Source organism: Seriola dumerili, unplaced genomic scaffold, assembly GCF_002260705.1.
Source record: "Seriola dumerili isolate Sdu_G_001 unplaced genomic scaffold, Sdu_1.0 BDQW01000066.1, whole genome shotgun sequence".
NCBI lineage: Eukaryota > Metazoa > Chordata > Actinopteri > Carangiformes > Carangidae > Seriola > Seriola dumerili.
This window is the reverse complement of record NW_019174321.1, coordinates 4,740,257-4,759,436: the sequence shown is the minus strand read 5'-3', so window position 1 is coordinate 4,759,436 and position 19,180 is coordinate 4,740,257. Positions and strand designations below refer to the sequence as shown.

Genomic DNA, 19,180 nt, shown 5'->3' with positions numbered 1-19,180 from the left:
TACAATTAATGTTCCATCCATCTATTTCAGTGAAGTGACATTTGTCATTCTAAATTTAGTAACCATGTGGGTAACGAAAGATTGCTATGTACAAGTAGAGATCCCTGGTACGAATGGAACTGACAGATCATAAAAAATGTTAATTTATAAGCATGTAATCATTTGAACATCAAGCCAGCGTGTTGCAGCTTAAAAAGATAACAAAAACTCTTGAATAATGATAGTTCAAGCCTGGTGAGGAATTACATCATGAGGTTGAAATCCTACACTGCGCTTCTAATTTTAAGAGGATTTTATTTTTAGGGAATGTGATAACCCTCAGTATACAGCAAGCAGCTGCATGGCATGCAGCCACAGATTTATGTGTCTTTTACAACATACTGAGCGTCTGCAGTTGAATTATGGGGGTTGAATCAAAGGTAATGCTTGGTAGACCTTTTTTTAAACAAAGTCAAACATTTACTTTTGTTCCTGTTTTTGGCAAAGCTGCAACTTTTTTTTGAGAAACTCTGTTCAAATAATCAGTCCCTCCAGGAACTTGTGATCTTCCAAATCACAGCAATTAATACAAATCTAACTAAGCCTAGCATTACTCAAGGAGGTTTGTCATTTTGCATACTTTCCACAATATTTCAATATAAAATAATCATACTGGGAGAGTGCACTGCACTTACATAACCCAATAAAGAATCTGTCAAGGTTGATTCAAATCAGACCTCACAAAACTTGTCCAAAATAACTTTCTTGGCATCAGTGGAGGCTCTCAGGGCTTCTGCCTACACTGAATCCTTAAACAAATACTGTCTTTTCTATAATATAACACTTGAAAGCCACCGGTGAATTAATAATTGTATTCTGAAAGAATAAGAAACAAGAAAGTCTTTCCTGCTATTTGAATAGATCAGTAGAGCTGTAATTATTGTACTTAACTCCCCTCTATCATCTATTGCAGTTGGGGAAATCTTGCTAAATCCATCCCCGAATCAAAGGACCCACAATGTTTAGAAGATCAAAAGTGACGGGTGGGACAGCCACTGGCCAAGGTGAGCATTAAGGAGTGATCTTATTTTCTACAGAAAGCTTCAAAGAAGAACATCCAATAACAAGCTAGTATGGGATGTTTATTTCTGTTCTTTTATTCCAAACTCTGAAGATCCATTAGCAACAGGGAGGTGACAAGAAAACCAAATAAAACCTGTAATCTAAACCTGGAGGGAGAGAAAATGAAAGAGAATCTTCTGAAAGAATTAGTGGATATTACCAACCTCAAATCCAAAGGAACCTTGAATCCAATTTTTTTTTCTACCAAAATTTCATTATTTGTAGTACCCTACTTAATCACTGAGACAATTTAGGAAGTTAGGATGCAGTTGATCTTATTAATCTTGTGATTTTCATTGATCTTCTTAACAGACTACGAGAAAGTAATAAGATGACACATTTCCAGATCAAAGTCTAACAAAATTGAGAGACAGAGGTCGGCCAGGAGCTCTATTAATGAATAACTCTGAAGGAAATAGTGAATATATCTATTAACTGTTTGCATTATTTGTGGATTTCTATGATTACTTGCTAATGTGAAGTCTCCATCTCACAAATTTTAGCTTAGGCTTTCAGACTTGGAATGTAATATTATTCAAATTAGACTTATTTTATTGAGAAAGTTCAATCTGCAATTTGCCCATCAGCAGCCATATCTAGACTGTACAACAGCACGTACAAATAGTCTATTCTAGGCCAGCAGGAGCTCATAAGAGCAGCAGAGGAGGCATGAGCATCACAATCACATATTCTCCGCACACATACGTATTTCTGTGCAATGATTAATTACACAAAACACATCATTGTGTGTACTGCTGCAATCTGACATGGACAATGTTTAAAGAAACGCTTAAAATATTTCATTGTTTCACCTGTGTTGATGTGATTAAGCCTCATCTGGCAATTTTCATAATGAAGCCATTCAGCACACCAAACGCTTTTTTAGCATTTTATTTCCTGTCCCGCAGTTTAATGATTTTAGTCTAATCCATAATCCAATGCTGACATGTGCTGTATATGCTCTTTAACATGTGCCTTATCAGGTCCTGATGCAGAGATTTGCAATGGTAAAGAAGGTAGGCTTAGGGGACAACAGAGAAGCCCAACAACACCTGTTTTTTTTCTCTCCCTACTGCACACAAAAGGCATGAAGAACTGATATGCAATGCATTTATTAATATAATTTATGAGCGTACATATATATTGTGCGTGGATATGTATGTATATCACTACATATCTGTTCCGGGGTTGGATTTCAGGCATGGATTCCCAAGGAAACTGTTGAAATGTAAATGTCCATTGACACAAGACAGCCATCTACGCCAGAGCCATATATGTACTGTCTAGATGTAAATGACGATAAACTGAGTAACATGTAACATTCTAATATGTCCTGTATTAGAATGAGTCTTCGCATGGTTTATGTGAGTGATGATTTGATTATAAAACTACAGATCTTAAAGGCTGGATATGATCATGGTCTTTTCAAGTGTCAAATGTATCGTCACTGACTTCATTTTCCAATGCTCACAGTGGGGATCAAGAAAAAATCTAAGGTCCCCGGGGTGATGATTACACAGTTTATTGAGACGCTTCCAGAGGGAAAGACCCATCCAGACTTCACCCGCAAGCCAATTGCTTTGACCATCCAAGAGGGTAGGACTGACAGTCAAAGAATCATCTTAAACATTAATATCACAAAATATCTCAAGGTGGAATTTACATCACTCTGCATAATGGATTAGATGCATGAAGTTTGTGTGAGGCCAGCCGGAGCAGAGCCCTGCCATTCAACACCCAGACTCCTGGGTCAGTCAGATAAAATTAAACACAAACCAACATTGATTTAAAACCAGGAGGAGCGACAAGACAAGAGTACCAAAAAAAACTATGACGTTACCCTATATAATAATAATTCTCAACTGTTTGTAATCACAATGTGGTTGTGTCATACAAGTATCAGGCATTCTGTGTAATTACAGAGTATATTACAAATCAATAATCATATTTCCAAATGGATAAGAATAGGAGGTGAACTAAATGTGGCTTTTGTATTGTTTTGTTTTACAGGAAAATTTGCTTTTTTTAAAGCCATTGTCACCGGAGACCCAAAGCCAACTGTAACATGGAGCAGAAATAATGGAGACGTGTCTGATACATCAAGATACCAGACTAAATACGATCCCAATTCCAATGAGCATACATTTGAGGCAAGTGATACGGGCTATCAAATTGCAGTGATACTAAACAGCCACATGCTGATGCAACGGACTTATAGAAATAGCATAGAGGAACATATATAAATAGAAAGAGAAGGAGAGAGAAGAAAGAAGAAGAAATAATGATTTGATAACATCAAGGTCATTCAAACTTCCGACCCATCACCTCGCTTTGCTAATTACATTTTCTACAATAAGTCGATTTAACTCATCCTGAGAGGAGCACGCTCAACAAAAGTCAGTTTCATTAAACATGTCCCCCCCCCTGTATCCTGTCAAACTCACTGCTGTTTGAGGTTGAAAATGTAAAGTAAAAGCCATGCAGTCACACATGAGGAGGCCATCTATCTATGAAATGTGCAGAGCAGCTGTAACTGGTCTACAGTGTTTTAATCAAACTGGTCTGTCACGTGCAATGTGTCACAAAGGGATATGCATCTATTTCTATTATAGTTCACTGGATACGTTGTGGCAGTGATTTCCAACCTGCGGTACTTGAACCATAGTGAGTACATCTGCAGTTGCCAGGCGGTACAGGAAGAGATTGTAAAGTAGCTCAGCTAATTTGGAAAAAAACAAAAATTATAACTTGGTAAAAACTAGTTAGCAAACGAACAGAAGTTGAAATAAGTCCTACTTCCTCCACTCTATGGTAGAAGTGCAAATTCAAACTGAAACCAACCTAAATCAATTGTGCTAAATAACATCTAACACACTGGGAATGAGACATGGTTAGGAACCACTGCTACATAATAATAATAATAATAATAACAATAATAATAATAATAATAATAATAATAATAATAATAATAAGTGCAAAAAGAAGCAGATGAACACTGATGCGGTAAGAACAATAAAATAAATAAGGTCAAATGAACAGGAATAAAACAGTATAAATAAAAATCTATGTCAAACATTTCCAAAAGCTTTCACACAGAGAAAAGTTTGACAAAGAGATATAAAAGTAGCAAAAGACTTTGTGTGTCTGAGTTACAGCAGAGAGCTACTAATAGCGAAAGCCTGGTCAGCCTTTGTCACAAACCGTGACCTGGAAGTAACCAAGCAGGGCTCCACCCGCGGATCTCAATGACACAGACCAGGTCTATAAATCAGAGAGGTATTTAGGAATGAGGCAGTTTAAGGCCTTAAAGGTGAGCAACAACATTTTAAAATCAAATCACTGCGATTTGAAAATCAACTACTATAAAACTTAGAGACAATGCTACTACTACAGACTACTTCACCCACTGGATCCATTATATTAAGCTTGTCTTATATCTTTCAGATGCCAAATGTTACGCCAGAACAAGCTGATACCTATAAATGCTTTGCCACAAATGAATTTGGACAAGCCATGGTCACAGTTGTTCTGAATGTTATTGAAGGTAAGGGCTGCTTGCCTGCTATCACATATTCATTGAAGTAATGCAATAGAAAGTAATTTAATAGAGCACAAGCATTATCCCAGATCTACTTTAAAATGAACATATTTGTATCCAAATTTCATACTTCTCCTCTTCATACCCTTAAGTGTATTACACTCATTCCAGTACTTACCACTCTGCAGTCCCTCTGTATACTGTGTAATTACATGACTGTATAAAACTGAAGTACCCTCATGTCTGCTTTCAGTTGGTTACAAAAAGAACAAAGCCCAGCAACAAACAGCAGAAGCTACTGATGGGGACTTTAAGAAGGTATTAAAAAGGAAAAGGTGGGTTTGAGTTTCTATGTTGATGATGTCCTCCACTGATTTACAAGACCGTTTAACTGATTAACCCCATTTTAATTACTAGTAAAATCCGTCCCAAGTCTGAGCCAACTGAGAAAAAAGAAGGGGAGATTGATCCGAAATTTTGGGAGCTGTTACTTAGTGCTGATAAGAAAGACTATGAGAAAATCTGTTCAGAGTTTGGAGTTACCGACTTTCGCTGGATGCTCAAGAAACTGAATGAAATGAAGAAGGAAAGGGAGGAAGAACAAGCTGCGGTGAGGGATTTGTGATATTTGCATATTCATTTGTTTGCTTTTATTCTGAGATGTTACAAACAGATCATTTCTAAAGAAAAGCTCTTTGCTGTAGCTCAAAGGAAAATTTCTGTAACCATTAATTTGAAATAATGTCCATTTGCTTTCTGTTCGACACTAATTTCTCGTTTTGTTTTTGTCCCAGTTCATCAAAAGCCTGTCTAACCTGAAACCTATTCAGGTCAATGCAGATGGTACTGCATCCTTCGAGATTGACATGGATCTTCTTGACCCAAGCAGTTCGATCTTCCTATACAAGGTTAGTGTACAAACAAAATTGCATAATGGGTTAGGGAAAGAAATCAGTGGGAGTCATCCTAGATATCAACCATACCAGAAGTAAATTACATTGTATATTTCCCCTGCAGGATGGTGAAATGATTCCATACACAAAGGAGTTGGGGGATAAGATGAAGCACAGCCTTAGAAGAGTGGGGAAAAAGTATATTTTCAGTATGAGGGACCTTATGCCAGACGATGCTGGGCTGTACCAGTTGGACGTAGAGGATGTGAATATGTTTTCCACTGAATTTAAAAGTACGTTCTACACTCGCACACACTGCAAATTAGTGGCCTTAATTAAAGCAAAGAAGACAATATTTTTGTTGCATGAGACAAAATTGCTCAAATTTAAATAAACTGTATCAGCTGCGTTTTAATAATCATCAAACTAATCACTTGTTATTTTTCAGTCCCCATGGTGGATTTCTTGGTGAAACTTCAAGAAGTGAAGGCAATGGAGAGAGAGGATGCTGTGTTTGAGTGTGTCCTGTCAAATCCCTTCTCCAGGATTTTGTGGTTTGGCAAGAATTTGCCACTGGAACAAGGGGATAAATACGATATTGAGGTCTCAGAGGACAAACTCATTCACAGGCTGGTGGTCAAGGACTGCATGGTGGTAGACAAAGGAATTTACTCTGCCTGCGCAGGAATAAAGTCTTGCAATGCATGGCTTGTCGTTGAAGGTAAGATATACTCCATCAAAAGACTAACTGTGTATAATCAATAATGGATAATAATAATAATAACGATTTGTAATGGAATAACAATGAGAGAACTGAACTGCCTGATTTGTCTGACCAATTATTGCTTTTTACGTCATAATGTGGAGTTTTAAAGTGCACACTCACTGCAAATCTCATATTTTTTCCCAATCAGCTGACAAAGACGCGCAAAAGGGCAAAAAATCAGCGAGGAAAACAACGAGGGCAGGAGGATCTGGAGTGGACTTGCAGAAGATTGCCCAAGAGCAACAAGCAAAATTAGAGAAGGAGAGAGAAGAAATAAACGAACAGATTAAAGCTGCTAAAGAAGCTGCGGCAGCCGCACCTCCACCTGAAACCCCTGGAGCTCCTGCACCTACTAAAGCTCCAGCTGCATCTAAGGCAGCCAAAGACTCTTTGCCAAGTAAGATCGTCGCCTGTAAGGTTTATTATACATGGTGTAGAATTCACAAACAACAAAGCCATGACTGTGGGTCATTATGAATCCAAACTCCTGATTTTTTAGGAATTCGAGACAGAGGTCCATCGATGCTAATGTAATAAACAAAAAGAAAATCAAAACAAAATCTTTGACATTAATATTTATTTATTTATGACAGTGGTCAAAGAAATTGGTTTATAAATAATTGATTGCTTATACTACAATGATTAACCAATAAATCGATCAGTTAATTGGAAACTATGTTGAAAATCAAATAATCATTTCTGTAATTTTCTTAGCTAAATGACAAACATTTCACAACACCTCTCAGCTTCTCAGATATGGGGATTTTATGCTTTTCTTTGACACACATGAAAGTGAAGTAAATATCTTTGGGTTTGGGACTGTTGGTTGGACAAAACAAGACATCTGAAGACGTCACTTTGGGCTGTGAGTAATTATAACAGACATTTGTATTACTTTCCGACATTTCAAAGACAAAAAAAGGAATCTATTAATTGAAAAATATAATCAAGATTACTCAATAACAAAAATACTTGGTAAGTGTAGCCCTACAAATGACAATAATGGGAACCATAATTGCATTATTTTCCATGTAATACTTGCTATGATTATTTGTTTCAACGGTTCATAGAAACAGCAAATGAGTCAGCTGCAGTGGATCCTGCGGCTGCGGATGGATCGGGCATAGGTAAGAAGCTTGAATGGTTTTGTTAACCTCTGCATGCAGTCAAAGTTGAATATGACAGTTTTTAGACTTATAATGTCTTCAGTTGTCAGTTTGTTTATTTTCATGGGGTTTACTGTGATAAAAGCCTGTGCATCAAAATGTTGAGGTCCGTGTAACGTTTGGACTTTATTTTATGTTGTGTTGTGTTGTCAGCTCAGTATGTGATTGGCTGCCTCTTTACAGTCAAATATTTTGTAACGGTATTTTCGCTGATTCAGATTTACTTGACAATATTCTTAGCATGGCTAGACAGACAGGGTGACATGTTGTACACAGTCGTGTACAGTGATCTGCGTCTTGCTGGATGACTAAATGTCAGTTTTGTCTTTTGGGCTGTGATGTCTTATTCTGAAAAATGCTGGTAAAAAAAAGGTGTATATTGAAACAATAAACCCTTTAAAGCTTACGTCATATTTACTTACTGAGCTGCATCAACTCGTTATGGTAAAGACACTGATTTCTGCTTTAGGAACCATACCAGTGCTTTGTTATGTTTCGGCAAATTTTAATTTTAATTCTAATGTGAATCACATGAGACTATGATCCTGGAAGCGACTGACAGGAGCGCTGTAGTGTCAGCAGTTTGCTATTGAACCAGCCAGATGACTTTCTTACACTTAAACAGCCTTAGAAACATCAGATTATCCAAATACTAAGTGGTGCTGATTCCAACAATACAAAAAAAAAAAAAATCTAAAATGTCTTCATGCTGTCTGTGATCGCTGATAGGTCACTCAGACAAAACATCAGCAGCAGCTGGAGATTCGGGAAGTGGTAAGAGAGACAACAGTGGAGCACAGAAAATTGCGGGAGTAATTTACTGAATCAAGTTTAAATGACTTACTGTTGTTATTGCTATTATCCACTCAGCTGGAGATGCCAGTGGCGGTGGAAAACTTGGTCAACCACATGCAGATGCAGGAAGTGGTATGCCAGATATTCAACGCTGAAAAAGTAGAACAGTAGTATAGATATTAGAAGACTAATCATAGACTAATAACAATAACTTTTTATTTGCTTTAGAGTTTTAAAATTAACAAAATAATTTATTCGAATAATTTCTTTTCAGAATCTGAAGAAATTATTCTGTTCTCTGTAACATCTTAATCCTGCAAATTCACAGTAGTTTCTCTTTTAGTCAAATATCAATACATTAATGGGAAGGTGTGAAATATCACATCAAATTCCTTTATAACCAGCATGTGGAAGCACATTCTTAATACACTGCCTTAACATACTACTGAACCAAAGACCCACATAGAACAAATGAGACTCTTGTCTCTGTTTGCAAAGCTTTGTGTTTGCTGTTTGTACTTGTACTTGCTTTTGATGTCATTAACTTGCTTTGTACTGTAACTTCTGTTTAACATAAACTTTCTAACCTGCTAACACTGATCTAATATAGAAGCCATCCACTGGATTAGTTACTAGATGATGTAGTTTGCTCTCCTGACTTTGACACGCTGCGCAATGCCTTGAAGGTCCGGAAATTCTATCACAAACCTTTCAAAGCATATAACATCATTAACCTTTTTCTTTATGCAAAACACAACCATGACATTCTTCACAGGAAATCCTTAATCTTGATGAACCATTTAACTTCTTTATTTCAACAAACATATTGCTGAGTAGAAATTTGAAGCATGTGCGTAAGTAATTCACTCATTCTTGTGTACTTTTATTCAGTAGTCCTAAACTGAAAGCTGAATCCCGTGAATATGCAAAGTGGAGAGTAACTCTGTTTTTCTGTTGTTGCCCAGAGCCTGGAATTACCTGTGGACTCTCTGATATTTACGCTCTTCGTGAAAAGCCGGCTGAATTGAATGTGAAGATGAACATGGACTGTGATGGCTCCTGGTTCAAAGATGGAGAGCAGGTAAAGTCTATGAATAACTTCAATTTGCATGTTTTACATTTTGAGAGTTCATTCATTTAGAGTAACTGAGTGCAATAGTAAGACAAGCTTTTACGCTACATTGCCAACATTACAAACAAGTGTTTTGTGTCTATGGAATCACAGGTACTTTATTTACCGTTTTTTCATTTTGTAATGTAGTACAAAAAATATTAAGGTCTGACTTTCACTTCTGATTTGCTAGTTAAACTCAGGTCATGCGGTCAACATCGCCAAAGATGGAAGTTCTCACAAACTGACAATTAAGAGATGCATGGATGACGACTCTGGACTTTATCGTTTTGTATCAGGGGAACATAGTACACAAGGAAAGGTCACTGTTGGAGGTAGGATTTATTTCCTCCTTTTTGCACCAGGAGTGTGAAATGACACAACGGTACCTGTGCATTGAATTTAATTATGCTTTGTGCTTTTTAGATGTACCTGAATTTGACCCGGATGACCTTCACAAGTTCTCCAAACCTGTGGTAGTAAGAGTTGGGCAGAACGCGGCTTTCAAGATGCCCTTTGCTCCTCAGGAGTCTTTGGTGGTCAGTTGGTTTAAGGATGGCACTGAGATTAAAGATGGAGGAGGAGTTAAGATTGTGAGGGAGCCCAATCACAGCCGGCTGCTGCTCAGAGACTGCCTGCGGACAGACACAGGGGAAATAAAGATTCAACTCAAAAACCCATTTGGGGCCGTGGAGGCCACATCTCAGCTTATTGTGCTCGGTACAAAAAAGAGGAATCTAATAAGAAAAGTTCAAAAATACTGAGAGCCTTGCACTTTACTACGAATCATTTTTGTTTTACTGCATTTAAAATTTAACAGCATGTTTTTCAAACAGATCGTCCAGGCCCACCAGAGGGTCCAGTGGAGACTGTTGAAACCACCTCATCTATAATTGAGATCAAATGGAACCCGCCCAAAGACGACGGCGGCTCAGCTGTCACCAACTATATTATAGAGCGGCAGCAGGCAGGACAGGCTCTGTGGGCGAAACTTGGGGATGTCTCTGCTGACAGGACCTCCTTCAGAGACAGGAATGTGACTCATGGAAAGAAATACAACTACCGCATCTACGCAGAAAACCCTGAGGGTCTCAGCGACGCCCTGGAGACAGCTGATAGCATTATGGCTGGCATAATGAGTGAGCGCAGAAAAAAGCATTCCTCAGCAAAACCATGTTAATCTCCCTCAGGTTGTAATAAATGGAAATGCCTTTGGATAGGCTTTTTTTGATTGTTTCAAACTGTTTATCATCAACACTATTTAGCTGCAGTAGAAAGCCCCTCTTTTATCATTGCTATAATAGTTTTTTCTATCTACAAGAGGAACTGTCTGCAATATCCTGAAGTAATAACATGCAGATGTCTTCGATTTATTCCATGTCTTTAATTACTTCTTAATTATTACTAATGATCTTACTTGATTAATTAGACTACTTGTCATTCCTCAGTACTCTCCGGTCCACCTGGTGCCCCCAAAGTGGTCAGTGCCTCTAAGACCTGTATCAATTTGACCTGGACGCCTCCAGAGGACGACAGAGGAGTACCGATTATTGGTTATCAAGTGGAGAAACGAAAGAAGGACACACATCAGTGGATTGCCCTGAATGCACTTAATGAACCGATCGAGGGTTTGTCAGAAATAAAAGCATAATACAACACGTTGATATGACAAAAAAAATGTTCTTCTTTTTCCTGACTTGTCCTTGCTGCAAATTTCATCCTATTTCTAGATGTGAAGTATGCAGTTAAAGATATCACTGAGGGAACAGAGTACGAGTTCAGGGTTTCAGCAATCAATGAGTCAGGATCTGGAGATCCGAGCCCTCCATCTGCAATGGTGTGCGCAAAGAATCCCAACAGTAAGTTCTGAGCACCTTTGCTATGCATATTAATGATTTAAATTTGTTGTTGTCCCGCACATTGTTGATTTCCTGTCAACAATTCATGTTTTATGTGTTTTCAATCCAGTGAGACCTCATTTTAAAGACCCAGAGGACTTCATTGTTGTCAGAGCAGGAAATTCTGCTCGCGTCAAAATTTGCTATGAGGTATGAATAAACCTAAAATCTGGTTTGCATACAGAGTTCTTCCTTCTTGGTATACATTTTAAATCTGTCTTTTCAATCAGTTCCACATACTGGATTTTATACCCTCATTCCAGCCATGTCATATTTCTGAGTGATGAGTTTACCACAATGTGACATGACTGCATATGTCTCATAGTTTATCTCATTTATCTGACATTGATATCTGCAGGCTGAACCTCCACCTCAGATCACCTGGCTGAAAGACGATGAGCCAATATCTCCGTGGATTAATATCGTCAATACAGAGGGAATGTCTCAGCTTGTTATTCCCTCATCAAAGCGGTCAGATTCAGGCATCTACACTATCAAAGCCAAAAACTCTGTGGGTGAGGCTTCATTTGACATTGAGGTTAGAGTCACAGGTAAGCACGAGTAACACTGTGAGGTGTTACATAAGATTAGTGCAAAAAAGCAGTAAGAACAGTATTCAAATATTTGTATTGAAACTGTTGCTGGCAGTTATTCTGTGCTTGTATTGTACAATCCACAGGTCTTTAAATGAGGAATTCATCTGTTAAATTAGAAGCTAATTTAATTGCATTGTGTTCATCTGGTCAGGGAACATCATATTAACACTGGACAACAGTAGGTGGGTAATATTTTGTCAATTAAATGCCAATAACACACAAATGTATTGGCAACCCAGTGTAAAACCCTAATTAACACTGAATGCTTCTAGGCGGAATTAGAAACATAATTATTACCGAGTGCTACGCAGTAATAGGATGTGATTAACATATAACAGCTGTTAAATTAAAATGCAACCCTGACAAAAACCCTCATAAGAGTGAAGTGCCTCCTGAGTAAGACAAGATTACATAAGGATCCACCGTAGCAAAATTACAAAGAAATTAATGAAAACTGCTCCAAAAAGGGGGAAATGCAGGACAATATCTCAGTAACATGATCTGCGTCCTATTGTACTTGTTGCTAGACGAACCCAAGACTCCAGGGCCAGTGGAGTTGGAGCAAACAGTCTATGGCAAAGTGGTGGTATCATGGGCTCCCTCTCCAGACGAGGAGCTCGATGACCGCCTGTACTATATGGTGTCTCAACGCGACTCCAACACCAGAGTGTGGAAGACTGTAGCAGACCGCCTCTTCGCTCACACATACACAGTCAACAACATCCTTCCTGGGATAGAATATCATTTCCGGATCTACGCCAAGAACGACATGGGCCCCTCAGATCCATCTCAGTCACCTACATGGGGCGCCAATAGCAACAGAGGTGCGTCACAGAGGAGGTCCTCTTCAGTTACGCTTGGTCATAGAAGTTGCAAAGATGACATTGGGAGAGAATGTTAGGATATTTATGGATATGGACAAAATTTAATTTTGATAAAGTACCCACGCTGCTGCACTTGTTTCCATGGGATTTTTAGTTTTTAATAGAGTTGTGCGCTCCCCATCAGTAGTCTTGCATTTTAAAATTTATAATCAGTTCAATGAGTGTTTGCTCGACCCTGCTGTATGAAATCCGAGTAGTAAAAATTAATATCCTGAATATGTTTAGATCCTTGTTGATATGATTATCAGGTAACCTAAAAATTCATTTTCTTTGATTATTCGTTTCAGTTCAAATAGCTTCAAATGGAGCTAATTCGGCGGATGTCTGCTTTGAGAGGCCTCCATCCATCTTGGTCCCTCTGAAAGTCCACACACCACCTAAAGGTTACCAACTTTTCATGACATGCGCTGTCCGAGGATGCCCTACGCCCAGTGTATCCTGGTACCTGAACGACGTCTGCATCAACTCAGACAACAACTACTACATCACCAACTCATTTGGTGTGTGCTCCATGTATATCCTCAGAGTCCGACCAAAGGACGGCGGTGAATATAAGGTAGTCGCAGTCAACTCTTTCGGCAAAGCTGAGTGTTCCTCTAAACTTATTGTTAGAGGTAAGATTTAACTCGAATATTGTTCGTTTTCCTCAGGAGTGCATGTTGTGATTTATTCTTACAATGATTATTTTTCTCTCTGTTTTTTCTCCACAGATTAAAAAGGCCTGAAGGTTTCATGCAGCTTTTCCTCTTACTGAATTATTGTGGAAAGTAAGGAAGTAGAATGTTTTAGTTGACTGCAAAGACTGCATTGAAAGGGTGCCATACTGTTATGCAATAGTGAAGATAAAAATCATATAAAATAGTCTAAATACTAGCTTATTTAATTTATTTGAAATGCTACTCATTTATGATTGTTACCCTGTCATCATAAATAACTGTTTGACAAAGATGTGTCAAATGTTTAAGCTCTTAACTTCAATAAATCAACAAAGTGACATCTGTGTAATGTGCTTTTTTTTTCTTTTCTTTTTTTAAACTTATTTGGTCCCTGAATTTGTTTTTATCAATTACTTAGCAAATATTCCTCACTAGCTTCACACAGACAGAAACAAACTCAGTATCCAACATTACAGCAACAAATGTTTCCAGCATGCGTTTCCAGCCACACATGGCTCCAGTATCTGAGCGCATGACACCACGCACATTGGAGTCCTACATTAAGCCTTTATGAAATGAGTGCCCATTTTCATTGCTTTTCCATATATATCCAGGTGAGCTCCCAGTAAATTGTCTATAAAAGGATCCTCGGCTGCAACTGTTAAATTGGTCCTTTTTATATTTATGGTCAAATAAACATTAAAGGAAGAGATTTAACCTAAACAACTATGCATAGATCTGGAAGAAAGACTCATACACACATTCACATTATACTATATATTATACTGTACTGACAAGGCCAACACAAATCAAGTCCATTGTGTACATATGTGACATCGCTGCCCGATATAACCTCTTCACTAAACACGCAGCCAAGATGCCTGATAACATTATATTCGCTGGTAAGGGTGAAGTACAGCAGCAACGTTCCTCTGATAAAATTTGGCACAGTAGTAAATGCACTTGTTTTATGTAAGAGTGCTTACCTCCTTTACTCTGCCAGGTCAGGGGTGATATTTGTGTTTATTCTCCACTCTTGTCATCAGGCCTTTCTCCCAGTTACGCCACAGTCGTTTTTATGAGGTCGGGGTGACTATTCAAACTGTCTGGACAAATCATGCTTGTTTAACCTCTGACAATATGAACGGGAAATCCTGCTCGGTACATTGAGTACAACACACCGCCACCACCATCATGAGCAACCATCTTTTTATAATGCCACCACAGGCCCAATGTGACTCTCTGAATACCACAGGCATGCTGAGAGAATTTCCGTTGATACGTTTGGAGGCTAATTGGAACAGCCAATTCATTTATATCAACCAGAGATTATTTTACCAAATAAAATGTCTCATGTTAATGTTTACTGTCCAATAAAGTCCATAGTAGAGTGATCATATTACCAGAGACCTTGTGAAGCTGCCAGTCAAAAGCTTTTGGTTAGATGCTTTGACTCTTGCATGTCGGAAATTACTGTACATGGTTATTGTAGATCCATGAATCATAAAGTCTCAACCATGAACATCAAGTACAGTAACATCCATCACTACTACGATTGACATGCAAGATATTTTGCTAAAATCCATCATAGTTTCATATAAATCTGACAGAATGTGAGTCTTGATATAATATATGATGCTGCTGCTGTTTTTATATTGTCAACGGTAATGGCGGAAAACTGTCGACTGGATGTGTCTGATACCAGATTAAATGAACAGTCATAATGTATTTCCAGGGCCAAGTGCAAAGTGATCGCTTTCATAGGGATGGGTAAGATGAACCACCACCCTTTACCACTGCTGTAATATGGGTTTTTACCAATCACATTTCAGCCATGTATGGGTTTTTATGCACTCCAAAATTTTATCACCGAACATAAAGGGGTGTCGCCTTTGAAATATTGGATAGGGTGAAGAGTACAAGCTGAAGACGTGCAGCTGAAAAGTAGACGACGAAGATTTGGAAGTAAGTCAGAGTTTTTATTTTTTTTAAACAGCAAATTTCCCGTGTGAATAATTCTCATTGAATGAATCAAATAACAAAGAACAAGAAGAGCATGTAACTGGTGTGACTGAAGCCTTCACGCACGACGATGTCAACAAGTGATACAACTGTAGCATCATTTACTGAGAGAGACCAACACCAGCACTGACAGACTGGTATTACATTTTTCAGCTTCATGAATGTTTAATTTACTAATTTTACTTTAAGAAAAATAGCAGTATAGGTGTTAGGCAGCTTTATGAATCTAATTATTTATTTAGCATAGATGTGTTAAAATGTTGTCAGTTTTTAATTTTGATTAATTCCTGACAAAATCAAAACAAGAAGAAGAAAAATAAAAATAAAAATCAGTTTTAAAAGATTTTTTATTTTTATTTTATGACCTGCAGTTACATTGCTTTTTTATATACCTGCTAACTAACTTGGGCATAACTATAAGAACAGCCAGAATATGCTGTATACTGTACGTACTGTCTCAAGCACAGGGGTGCTGTCTAAAAAATAATCCAATATTTAATTTTTTTGTGCCATATTACAAGAATGAATTAAGTGAAGTCTGAAATCGGTTTCTAAAAACAGACTGTCCGGGGATTTGACATCACAGAAAAATATGAATGGAACTCTTAAGATCATCCTGTAATTCTGACATTAAAGATCTCAACACTGTGACACATTTCATTGAGGAATATGACTTTCCCAACTGGCTTCCCATGACTAACAAAGGATTTAGCAGGAGCCTATTATTTTTTTGATGGGTTGTAGATGTTCAAGTTCAGATATTCTTTTTCACATTTTTCAGTGTTCCTCTTATAGTGTTAAAAATTAAAAAGGACCGTGTAAAAAGCCTTATGGCCACAATCTCGATATGCAGCCCATTTTGTTCTAACTAAAAGACGCTCAGCTCTGCAGATACTAAAATAATTACTCAACTAACTCAAAGATGAAATTTTCCCTAACACACAGTTTTTCAGTCATTGCCATCCACTGATACTTGACCTGAAGGTCTCGACAGTCAATAGGTCAAAGTCATCTCCAGTTTACTGCCCACAGCTGAGGGCTTTGCTAAAACAAATTCTGTGTCTCATATTAACTTTCTGGAGAGGTTTTTCAGATTGTTTTTCACAATATCAAATAAAGCACACAGTCAATGTTGAGTTTGAAGTTTACTTTCAGTCTTTTGCTGGTAGTTATCAACCAGACACCTACTGAGAAACGCCTTGCAGAACATAAGTTTTAAGAGTTTGTGGCATGAAAGAGATTTACAGATATGTGCATCAGCTTAACAGTTTGATGCACAGACATTCTGCTCCTGTCTATGTTTGGATCATGAGCAGTTAAATTTCTGCCACTTGACTCCACAGGCAGTTGGGCAGAGTCAGCCACTAGGTGGGATTTCACATTCCCCATATACAGTACAGTGTCCCAGCATGTCTCAAACTGTCTGTGTGGGTCACACAGGAGTCAAGGCATCCCCACTTTGACAGGCTGATGTCATATGGCGACATAGGTGACACTTGAGGAGAACCTCCAGGGAAGGGGTTCTCAACCTTTTCTGGCCCATGACCCCATTTTTGGTTCTCCCAGGTTCTCGTGACCCCAGCATTACAGAGTTACAGTTACAGAAGTTGAGTCATGTGACAGTGACTATGTGACTGTGGAGGGATCTCCAAATGAGCTACATAAAAATTTATACACAGTGGTGTCCGAAAGTCGCTTAGCCGCTAGCTAATCTATCTGGCTATCAAACTAGAGAGATTAGAAAGATCTCTGGAGAGACCTGAAAATGGCTGTCCATCGACAGTCCAATCAACTACACACGCACAGCCTTGACAGTTTTTCTTGTGTTTCAGCCACACAGTGATCACAATTCTTACATGACAAACAATCGACACCGCTGCCATGAGTGCAAACACAAACCCCGACCCAAAAGCCACAGGTAAGTAAAGGAAAGTACTATTAACTTTAATTACATACAGTGCTGACAAAGTTGTATTTATACAGACAAAGCCCTTCCCTAATATATAAAGAAATATATTGATATAAATTGACACACAGGTTACAGACTTTGTGCATCTGAACACAAGAGATTTGTCTTTGATTTTCAAAAGCCTTAAATGTATTAACAGGTTGTTTTTTTTAACCAACATTTACCAACAAAAGGCATTTGTGAGAGTGGGGAAAATATGACTGCAGAAACAGAAGAAACAAAGAAAGAAAGAAGAAAACTCAGTAATTATACTTGTTTAAGAAAACCCCCTCAAAACATCTGAACTTCATTTGACATCTGAAATCCCATTTCTTTAGCACTTGAAATGGAGCGAAAGTGTACAGTGGATGCATATGAAGGACACGGAGTGTACACATTTCATTATACCTCCAAGAAACACTATAACAGAGTGTTTGAAAACCATTCACACTTGCTCTGGAGGCCCAGTGTCGGCGGCTCAGAGTTGTTTATGATAGGACTATCAGCTTTATACAGCCAACAAAATCTCACTGAAGGTGTCCTCAAGTCTGCTGCTGTCCAAATCCAACACTTCTTACAGAGGCGATTGGTATGCAGAAGCAAACAACTGACTGCTGTCCTAGACTTGGATTATGTGTGAATTAGTGCCTGCAGAACAAGGTTACAAGAATCCCTCCTGCATTCAGACGATATAAGAGTGTAAACCAACCCCTTGAGAAATGACACATACAGTCTGATGAATATTCAGCACATGGCCTCTAAACTGAGGTAGAGTTGCTGCAAAGAAGTGATGAAGAAAAGGTAATCTATAGGAAGCAGTGATATAATAACCCAACACTTGAGTTCACTGAATTTCTATGCAAACACTTCAGTGAAAGGAAGATCTGATGTCACCTTTAAGTTCACTCAGCTGCATTCTCACATTGTCAAAATGACTTAATTCATTGCATGCTACTGAATTGAAAAGGTTTGCTGGCAGAATATATATATATGTAAAATAGAACAGCTCAGCCATTAATTCAAACTTTACAAAAATAATAATGTTCAGTTTTGATTGTCACTATCAGAGAGGTATTCATTTAACTATACATTTCTGATCGAGGTTGTAGTTTGCAGTGGTGTTGAACTGGACTGCATTATATCGAGAGAGGTTTCTACTTTTTCACCCAATATTAGGGACACTTTCAATAGAATCCAGTACAACACCACCACTAACTAAAACATCAAAAAAAACGAATGGTTAAATGAACACCTCTCAGAACATTTAAACAAAATCTGAACATTATAAGCTTCATAAAAGGTAGAATATGTGGTGGAGCTAGATGTACCGAAGAGGCCAGAACGTCAACTTCCACAGTGTGTTTACTATGGCTTAACATATTTTGACTCCGGCTTCTAGAAAATCAATCGATATAACTAATAAAACATCTCAACCTGAAACATGAAACCAGCGATAGACAGAATGGACTTCAAGTCTCTCAAAAGTTAAATCACAATTTCACATGTTTCTCTTTAAACTGAAACTTTTACAGTTAAAAACATGAAACTTCTTTTAAAAACACTGAACCAGTAAAACCTTTTATAGTATCCAGCTCCATGAGCTGCATATGGCATCATTCAAATTGCAAACTAGCACATCTGTTGGGATAGATGAGCTTGAGGAACAGTTGTATAAGGTTGTTTAAGTTGTGTCACTGTGAAAAATGGCTCGTTTGTGGCCACTGATTCACCAGATCCTGAGAAACAAATTTGAAAACAAGCTTGCAGCCAGCGCTTCAATCGAAACAGCGCAATAAATCCCTCAAA

At 38.1% G+C, this 19,180-nt stretch overlaps 1 protein-coding gene across 1 annotated transcript; it reads left to right on the top strand.

Moving 5' to 3' along the window:
• Positions 1 to 1,009: 1,009 nt before the first annotated feature.
• LOC111219358 (immunoglobulin-like and fibronectin type III domain-containing protein 1) lies at positions 1,010 to 13,463 on the top strand. Its single transcript, XM_022741991.1, has 21 exons — positions 1,010 to 1,043; positions 2,575 to 2,697; positions 3,112 to 3,251; positions 4,546 to 4,645; positions 4,893 to 4,974; positions 5,057 to 5,249; positions 5,434 to 5,547; positions 5,657 to 5,825; positions 5,981 to 6,253; positions 6,447 to 6,695; positions 9,225 to 9,340; positions 9,564 to 9,705; positions 9,797 to 10,090; positions 10,207 to 10,509; positions 10,819 to 10,998; positions 11,101 to 11,229; positions 11,339 to 11,418; positions 11,627 to 11,819; positions 12,392 to 12,688; positions 13,036 to 13,362; positions 13,459 to 13,463. The coding sequence occupies exons 2-21, from the start codon at positions 2,610 to 2,612 to the stop codon at positions 13,461 to 13,463; spliced, it is 3,474 nt and encodes a 1,157-aa protein (XP_022597712.1). The 5' UTR covers positions 1,010 to 1,043; positions 2,575 to 2,609.
• Positions 13,464 to 19,180: the final 5,717 nt, after the last annotated feature.

Excerpts from the sequence above, each read along its gene's own strand:
- LOC111219358 (XM_022741991.1), top strand. The coding sequence starts at position 2,610 with ATGATTACACAGTTTATTGAGACGCTTCCAGAGGGAAAGACCCATCCA. Across the intron at positions 4,646-4,892 it reads TGTTCTGAATGTTATTGAAG|TTGGTTACAAAAAGAACAAA; the intron begins GTAAGGGCTGCT and ends GTCTGCTTTCAG. Across the intron at positions 10,510-10,818 it reads CATTATGGCTGGCATAATGA|TACTCTCCGGTCCACCTGGT; the intron begins GTGAGCGCAGAA and ends GTCATTCCTCAG.